This window comes from Prionailurus viverrinus, chromosome B3 (genome assembly GCF_022837055.1).
Source record: "Prionailurus viverrinus isolate Anna chromosome B3, UM_Priviv_1.0, whole genome shotgun sequence".
NCBI classification, from domain to species: Eukaryota; Metazoa; Chordata; class Mammalia; order Carnivora; family Felidae; genus Prionailurus; species Prionailurus viverrinus.
The window spans coordinates 103,434,254-103,443,970 of NC_062566.1; the positions used below are offsets into that span (position 1 = coordinate 103,434,254).

The window sequence follows — 9,717 nt, forward strand, 5'->3', positions numbered from 1 at the left end:
GCTGGTTTAATGGTGACAAATTCCTTCAGTTTTTGTTTGTTTGGGAAGACCTTTATCTCTCCTCCTATTCTAAATGACAGACTTGCTGGATAAAGGATTCTTGGCTGCATATTTTTTCTGTCTAGTACCCTGAAAATCTCGTGCCAATTCTTTCTGGCCTGCCAAGTTTCAAAAGAAAGATCAGTCACGAGTCTTATAGGTCTCCCTTTATATGTGAGGGCACGTTTACCCCTTGCTGCTTTCAGAATTTTCTCTTTATCCTTGTATTTTGCCAGTTTCACTATGATATGTCGTCGTGCAGAAGATCGATTCAGGTTATGTCTGAAGGGAGTTCTCTGTGCCTCTTGGATTTCAATGCCTTTTTCCTTCCCCAGTTCAGGGAAGTTCTCAGCTATGATTTCTTCAAGCACCCCTTCAGCACCTTTCCCTCTCTCTTCCTCCTCTGGGATACCAATTGTGCGTATATTATTTCTTTTTAGTGTATCACTTAGTTCTCTAATTTTCCCCTCATACTCCTGGATTTTTTTATCTCTCTTTTTCTCAGCTTCCTCTTTTTCCATAACTTTATCTTCTAGTTCACCTATTCTCTCCTCTGCCTCTTCAAGCCGAGCTGTGGTGGTTTCCATTTTGTTATGCATTTCGTTTAAAGTGTTTTTCAGCTCCTCGTGACTGTTCCTTAGTCCCTTGATCTCTGTAGCAAGAGATTCTCTGCTGTCCTGTATACTGTTTTCAAGCCCAGCGATTAATTTTATGACTATTATTCTAAATTCACTTTCTGTTATATTATTTAAATCCTTTTTGATCAGCTCATTAGCTGTTGTTATTTCCTGGAGATTCTTCTGAGGGGAATTCTTCCGCTTGGTCATTTTGGATAGTCCCTGGCGTGGTGAGGACCTGCAGGGCACTTCCCCTGTGCTGTGGTGTATAGCTGGAGTTGGTGGGCGGGGCCGCAGTCAGACCTGATGTCTGCCCCCAGCCCACCGCTGGGGCCACAGTCAGACTGGTGTGTGCCTTCTCTTCCCCTCTCCTAGGGGCAGGATTCACTGTGGGGTGGTGTGGCTCGTCTGGGCTACTTGCACCCTGCCAGGCTTGTGATGCTGGGGATGTGGCGTATTAGCTGGGGTGGGTAGGCAAGGTGCACGGGGGCAGGAGGGGCAGGCTTAGATCGCTTCTCCTTAGGTGATCCACTTCAGGAGGGGCCCTGAGGCCGCGGGAGGGAGTCAGATCCGCTGCCGGAGGTTTGGCTCCGCAGAAGGGCAGAGTTGGGTGTTTGCTCGGAGCGAGCAAGTTCCCTGGCAGGAACCGGTTCTCTTTGGGATTTTGGCTGGGGGATGGGCGGGGGAGATGGCGCTGGCGAGCGCCTTTGTTCCCACCAAACTGAGCTCTGTTGTCAGGGGGCTCAGCAGCTCTCCCTCCCTTTGTCCTCCAGCCTTCCCGCTTTCCGAGCAGAGCTGTTAACTTATGACCTCCCAGACGCTAAGTCGCGCTTGTTGTGGGAACACAGTCCGCCCGGCCCCTCCGCTTTTGCAAGCCAGACTCGGGGGCTCTGCTTGGCCTGCGAGCCGCCCCTCCGCCCTGGCTCCCTCCCGCCTGTCCGTGGAGCGCGCACCGCCTCGCCGCCCTTCCTACCCTCTTCCGTGGGCCTCTCGTCTGCGTTTGGCTCCGGCGACTCCGTTCTGCTAATCCTCTGGCGGTTTTCTGGGTTATTTAGGCAGTTGTAGATGGAATCTAAGTGATCAGCAGGACGTGCGGTGAGCCCAGCGTCCTCCTAAGCCGCCATCTTGCTGGGAACTGGCTCTTTTGTTTAATCTGCAAACCTATTTAATTTGCAAACAAACCCATTATAACAAATTGCACTCAATTTGTCAGTTCTGGAATACACTTTTCAGCTTATGAGTGCTTTTGTAACAGCTCTTCAAGTAAATGGCTGTTATTACTCTGGTGATATTTAGCTGTTACGACTGATTTTATGGTTGATAGCCTTGTGCACATGTTTCAGGTTTTAGACATCCATGATTACTTCTAATGGCACTTTGCTTCTCTCCCAGAGTTTTTCCAAGTCTGACAAGTTTTTGGATGTTTACTTGCACAGCTACCTTTACTAAACCACCTACCTTTCCTAATCCCAGTGGAAAGAGTATGGATTTTGAAATCCAACAAATATGGTACAAATAACTTTTCTGCTCTAACTAGCTTGAACAGGACACTCACCTTGTAATCTTTTCATCTTCTAATCTGTAACAGAAAATTGCATAGAGTTTTATTGAGGAGGAAATGAGTTATGTCTAAAATGCCTATTATAGTATCCGGCACATAGCAGTCTTCCACAAAGGAGAGCTACTGCTGATGGTTACTGTTATTATTATTGTCATTATTATTATAGTCATTTTATAATTTCAGGTGCTCAGTTTTTCAGCACTGTACTTCTCACTATCTTTAATGAAATTTAAGTTAAATATGGTAACTTAATAGTATAATGTGTATGCTCTTGAATTATATGAGAAAATTGTAATTGTTCTTTAGTCCTTTTCCTGCTATCTCTATGCTGTTTTAACAGTAAGAAAGGCCATTCATTAATCTAAATCTGCTCTTGGATTTCATACTGATGGAGGATAAAAATGGTAGAGCTCTGTGTACACCATCAGGAAAAGCATCATCTCCAACACGAGTATGACACCCTGCTGGATACACTACAAAGAAAATTAAGGCAGATGGATAAGCTTTTTTTGATCATGGCTCATAAAACAAAATTCTTGAACTATATAAGCTCTAGCTTTGGTTGTTGGGTTTGTAAGTTTTTGCACAGACTTGAGCCCAGTAAGACTTCTCTAGAATAATAAGATACTGTAGCAAGCTCTCTGTTGAGATTGAGCAAAAACTTAGTATAGCAGATTAGCTGTGTGTTTTTCTAAATTAAAATTGTCACTGGCGCAAATACTACTATATTTAGGAATCTTCAACATTGAGAAAAAGTCCAAAAAATAGACCTCCTTTTCCTCCTTATGGATAGCTATCTGGAGGAAGCCTCAAATGGCCTGCCAATCTCCGGGATAGCTGAGGAATAGTTACATAAATTGCCATGAAATGCTGTATTAAATTATCAGAAAGCTTACATTGAAGGGAAAGTGGAAGAAGGATGGATGCTAATACATTTATTTAGTTAACGTTTCCTGTGTAAATGCCAGGTATCTTATATACATTGCTTACCTTAATCCTTACAGCAACTCTACAAGGTATAGGTTCACATAGCTTGAGCAATTTGGCCAGATACTTGCAGCTAATGAATGATGCGTTGGGATTTGAATCCAATTCTGACTGTCTCCAAAGGTAGTGCTTTTATTACTATGTTCCCTCCTCAGGAATTATGCTAGAGAACCCAGATTTCCTTCATCCCAAATTTTTGTCGATTATCTTTTGGAAGAACCTGGCTCACTTAAGCTCCAGACATATCTGTGTATCTCTGTCTACTTACCTACCTATCTACTGATCTATTGTTCCATGAACACAGAGGCGAAACATTTCTACACAGAGTTTGTCCTTGTTATCAGGTAAAGCTGTTATGTTGTCTCTGACTTAATGCACCGCAAATTCTTCAGACTGTCCGCATTTTATCTAATGGAGAAATGCACATCTAAGAAAAATCTCATTGTAGGTAGGTGATAGAAAGAATGATATAAAAATAATTCCTTCTCCAAAGACCAAAGAAGATTCAGATATTGATTTTTCCATTCACAATAGCTTTTGGGGGGCTGTTAATCATCACTAAGGAGCATCTTTTTTGGTATATTTCTGTTGAGATATCAGTAGCTCTCATTCTTATGGAGAAAAATTACTGAGCAATTATCAAAAGGGCTAGTCACAAATTAAGGCCTTGAACTCATTTTGTAAATGAGCAGCTGAAGCCCAAAGAAGTGAAGTGACCTGTTAACAATATTAGTAGTAGCATGTCTCCTGAATACTAATCTAGTAATCTTTCTGCTACTCTGTGGTAATCTTTCTAAACTTCAGATGGTTTGACAATGTGTATTACACAAGACAGCCTCCTGGCTTAATAGCATATATAACTTGCAGAGGTCCTTACTAAGATTTATAGAGATTTGTCTGAATTCAGAGAAGTGTGTTGTACTCTATCCCTCACATATGTTAAGGCTCAGCTAAGAACACAGAATCGGAAGAAATGTTTTCATCCTGGGAAAGGAGAAAGTGGATATGTAACAGATATTTTGAATTTATAATCTAACTCTTCTGACTTCTGGAGCTGCTTGGGATCCTTTTATCCAGTGCTCCCAAGGCTTAGTTAATATCTAAATTTTGTCAGATTACAGGGACCTATAAGTATGTACCTAGATTAATAATATTGGCTCTTTACAGACGTTACAGCATTATAAGGTGAGGAAGAAAAAGTGTTCCTCTGGGGAGCCAGGCCAATGCCCAAATGTTGCATAATAACCAGACCACTTTAAAAGTCTACAGAATTGTTAAGCCGTGTTAATAGCTCATTTTCATGATTCAAAAAGTAGAAAGAAAATAGTTTGCCATATTTTTTCAAAGACTTGCGAATATCTCAGACTTGGAAATAGAATCCGGCTTTCCTGGCTCTTCTTAATCTCTTACTTAGTCCATTAATCTCCTATTGTGTAAAGAAGTTCTTTGATACGTTAGATAATTGGTTTTTCTCCCTTTTCCATTATCACTAGTCTACTTCAGATTCTCATTATCTCTCAGTGATTATGACAGTAACCTTCTAACTCTTATTTCAGTTTTGGGTATCTTTTTCTTCCTGCTTAGTTCAGATCCTAGTACACCAATCTTCATAAGCCATTGCATCTCTGTAGCCCACCAGATTGAGTACAAACCTCCTGAACAGCTCTGTTACTGGGTCTTAAATGCATTTCTGGCCTTATCACCCAATACTCTCTCTGCTCTACAGCACATCCTGTTTAAGCCACTGTAAGTACTTACTACTACTAGACTGCTCATTTTCTCAGATGCATATTCTCTGTGCTACTTCAGGGCTTCTGCTTATGTTACTTCTTCCTCTGAGAAAGAATCTCTTTCTCCACCCATACATTAACTCATTTATGGCCCTCAGTAACTCCACACATCAAAATGTTAGTGTCCCATTTTACAGATGTAAGAACGAAGAGACTCCGAGAAGTTAGGTTGCTAGTAAGTAGAGGAATTTGAACATCAGTCTGTGTGGTCCCAGAATTCAAGACCCTCTACCTTCCTGCTCTTCACTATATCATGATGACTCTCCCCAAGCCTCCCTGTGTTTCCTCCTTCCTCCATATCAAAGTCATAGTTACCTGTCCCTATTCACAATCACTCTTTGTTTAGAACAACTACTGCCACGTACGTGTATATCTGTGTTTATACGCTTTCTATTTTATGTGTATATGTTCATCTCATTGCTCCTTTAAATATTAAGTTCCTTGAAAACAGAGGTGTGTTTGTTTTTTATTTCCTCCAAAGCATCTCTCTGAAAACATATTACTCTCTAGTTTAAAAAGCACCATCTATTTTGGGGCACCCGAGTGGCTCAGTTGGTTAAGAACCCAACTCTTGATCTAAGTTCAGGTCTTGATCTCAGGGTCATGAGTTCAAGCTCCACGTTAGGGCTCCACACGGCATGAAGCCTACTTAAAAATAAAAGACAGTATTCTATTTTAAGTACAGACTGATCTTTCACTACAAGGCAGGACATGGAACGTTCTTGAGAACGCTCAATCTTCGTATCCCTCGTCTGACTGGGGGCGCAGAAGACATTGGGAAAATGGAAGACTGACATGGAGCAAAGCATGGTCAGCATGTACAAATTCTGTCACTGACTACCACTGGCTTGCTGAGTAAGCCATTTCCCTACAACTACATTTTCTTATGAAAGAGGAATTTACAGGTGAAATGTTGATGAAACAGACAACATGTACAGAAGTGTAAGATTCTAGAAAACGTTGCGGTATTGAGGAAAGGGTATTGGCTTTGGCACCAAAAAAAAAAAGTGGGTACTCTTTTAGCTCTTCGAGCTCTGCCCCTTTGTGCTGTGTGATCTTGGGCAAGTCCATTAATATTTTTCAGCCTAGCTACCCTCTTAATTGTTATAAGGGTACACATGATACCCTTTCAATGATACATGTGAAAGCACCTTACAAAACAAACAAATGTTCAAGACCTTTGGATTATGGAAAAGTTCTCAAGTTATATGTATATATATAGATACAGATATATATAGATATGTATACATATATATGTATTTTCATGGTCATAATTTTAGAAGTTCTGCTGATTTCTAGTTTAATTAAAAGAAAAGATTGTAACTTTAAAGCAGATATTTAACTAATGTCTTTATGTTTCAAAGGCTAGGGAAAAGGCCAGAGATGGTTTTGGTACTGAGAATCCAAAACTTGTTAAGATCCATTTGTGCAAAGTAAAATAGTTTTGCTGTTATTGACATCATAGTAGTTTAAAATGTGATCCTTATTATTGTTTTAATTTACAGACAAAGTGGCATCAGAATTACTGCAAGGTTATAGCAAGTACTTGCCACACGATGTTGTTGTCATGGCTGTGAAGCTATGCATACTATTTGCTGTGCTTTTGACAGTCCCTCTAATCCACTTCCCTGTAAGTACTCTTAAAGGTCTTGTTGCTTAATGTAGCAGCTCCCTGATATGGCAACGCTAATTCTTTGCAGACTGGAATGTTTGAATCACATCTAGTCTTGTATATCTTATTCATTTGTCAGGTAATTGATCAAAGACCTCATACTTGCATATGGCCCCATGAAGGCACAAAAATAACAGTGAACCACTAAGCTAATTTGTGCTTTTTGAGATTTAGTTTAGATTTACGCTCTCCCACAGCATTGTTTCCAATTTAGAGACTATGGTTCTTCTAAAGTTTGGGGTTTCCCCCCCTCCTTTAATTCTGTATTCTGTTTTCACAAGAATGTGCATGAAGAAGCAAAAGTCAAGTCAGCAAAAATAAGCTCGTTCTGGTTTATTGTAGATTTATTTTCACATAGACATTCTAATTTAATCTTAGTCAAAATATTGTATTTGCTTGAGAATTATAATTAAGGGGCAGAACAGATCTTCATTCTGTATTTAGTTGCCATATGTAAGAATCTTAAGAATTTCTGAGAAAATGGAAACAGAGGCTTGAGGTATGAATGTTTCTGCATGAATGTCTTGAATCCCTCAACAGTAAGTTCCCGAAGAACTGGGCCTTCAAGATTTTTGGCCCACTTCCTGTGTAGACTGCACAGCCAGGAGGGCAGCGGTGGGGGGTAAACATTTGTGGGGTAAGACTGCCTGCTGCTCGCCTTGGCAGTGGGAAGTGTCATGAACTAGTTTTCATATTTACATGCTATGAAACAGATAATATAAAATAAAATAGTACATGGTGTTTCTTTACCATAGCATGATTCTTTTTTCTTTTCAAACTTTTTGTTCTTCTCTCTGTGAATTTAATGAAAATGATTCTCTGAGATTTCATCACACAGTGTTATTGTTGGTCATTTTGAAAATTATGCAACCTAAAGACATTGAATGTGAACATTTCTTCAAGAATTAAAGCAAAACAATTTTTTTTTAATTTTTTTTAACGTTTTATTTATTTTTGAGACGGAGAGAGACAGAGCATGAACGGGGGAGGGGCAGAGAGAGAGGGAGACACAGAATCGGAAACAGGCTCCAGGCTCTGAGCCATCAGCCCAGAGCCCGACGCGGGGCTCGAACTCACGGACCGTGAGATCGTGACCTGAGCTGAAGTCGGCCGCTTAACCGACTGAGCCACCCAGGCCAAAATAATTTTTATTAAGCTCACTCAGAAAGTGTATTTCTTAGTTGATTTGTCCTAAACACTTTATAATAATCGTTTATACTGTATTTTTTAAAAATCTAAATGGTGTAGGGAGCAAGGATGTCATGCTTACTATACTGTACCTGTGTTTCCCTAAGCAAGTATGTTGGCTTTGCTTAAATCTCTCTGCTTAAATCTGTTTCTGTTCCTGTTATACAGGCAAGAAGAGCTTTAATGATGATGTTTTTCTCCAATTTTCCATTCTCATGGACTCGCCATTCTTTGATCACTCTAGCACTCAATGTTACCATTGTTTTACTTGCAATATATGTTCCTGACATTAGGAATATATTTGGTGTGGTTGGTAAGTTTTCTATTTCAAAAAATCCATGTAACAAAATAGATCAAAATTGTCATCCGGCCCCGCATCTGAATGTGGCAATATCCTCTTTTTTTTTTTCTTGTTTCCCCTCCCACTTAAAGGTTCCAGTACATCAACGTGTTTGATTTTTATATTCCCAGGACTATTTTATCTTAAACTTAGCAGAGAGGATTTTCTCTCGTGGAAAAAACTTGGGGTAGGTTACCTTTTATTTCTTTTAATAATTCTATTTTAAGAAATAATTTGTCATTTTGTACTTGAGTAGTTTATCTACATCAAGAAAGTTCATGTATTTTGAACTATAACATACATTATTGAGGAAGGTGGAGGTTTAAAATACTCTAATTGTTCTTTATCTTTTTTTTCTCCACAGGCTTTTGTTTTGCTCGTCTTTGGAATTTTGGTTGGGAATTTTAGTTTAGCAATAATCATTTTTAATTGGATTAGTAAATGAAACAAATATTTTCCCACTTCTTACAAAGAATAATTTACCTCTATATGCAAAAAGGAATAATTCTGTAAAGCACCTTTGATGGATCCTTTTTATATGGGTAAACATTTTTATAAACATTATTAACAGAAAAGCAGAACAAAATGGGAATAGGTAGCGGAAAGTGGGCTTATAGCAGTTTTAATTAAAATAAAATTCAAAATGTTCTTTGATAAGTTAGGTCAACCTTTGTATTTTTTAAAAAATTAATAGACTTTATTTTTTAGGGTGGATTTAATGTTTACAGAAACATTGAGCAGAAGGTACAGAGTTCTCGTATATCCCCTGATCCCCAACACACCCATAGTTTCCCATATTGTTGAAATCTTGCATTCATGTGGTGCATTTGTTATACTTGATGAGCCAATATTGATACAGTACTTGTAAAACATTTTTTAAGTCTGTTGATTTTGAGAGAGACCGAGAACATGAGCAAGGGAGGAGCAGAGAGAGAGAGAGAGAGAGAGAGAGAGAGAGAGAGAATATCAAGCAGGCTCCACACTGGCAGCACAGAGCCTGACACGGGGCTGGAACTCACAAACCAGGAGATCATGACCTGAGCCAACATCAAGAGTCAGACACTGAATCGACTGAGCCACCTGGGTACCCCTTGATACAGTATTATTTACTAAAGTACATAGTTTGCCTGAGAGTTCACTGTTGATGCAAGCATTGGCAACCACTGATCTTTTGACTGACTTCATAAAAACTGTGAGCCTTTCCCTGTGAGCCTTTTCTAGGATGTCATATAGTTGGAATTATATATTATGTAACCTTTCAGGCTGGCTCTTTCACTTAAACAAAATGCAGTTAAGTTTCCTCCATGCATTTTCATATAGCTCATTTCTTTTTATTATTGAATAATATTCCACTGTATGGATGGGCCAGTTTGTGTTTTCATTCACCTGTTGAAGGGCCTCTTCCTGGCTTTCAAAGTTATGAATAAAGTGTGTACAGGTTTTTGTGTGGATATAAGTTTCAGCTTTTTTGGGTTAATACCAAAGAGCACAATTGCTGCATCATACGGTAAGAATATGTTTAG

General features: G+C 39.4%; 1 protein-coding gene across 4 annotated transcripts in view; it reads left to right on the forward strand.

The window, feature by feature from the left end:
* SLC38A6 (solute carrier family 38 member 6) overlaps positions 1–8,848 on the forward strand; it is a 67,844-nt gene extending 58,996 nt beyond the window's left edge. For 3 of the 4 annotated variants that reach the window (XM_047860980.1, XM_047860977.1, XM_047860978.1), the window contains 4 exons: positions 6,500–6,624; positions 8,023–8,167; positions 8,287–8,381; positions 8,559–8,848. In XM_047860980.1, the coding sequence (XP_047716936.1) occupies positions 6,500–6,624; positions 8,023–8,167; positions 8,287–8,381; positions 8,559–8,639 (446 nt within the window). In that variant the 3' untranslated portion in view covers positions 8,640–8,848. The other variant, XM_047860979.1, reaches the window with a different exon arrangement.
* Positions 8,849–9,717: the final 869 nt, after the last annotated feature.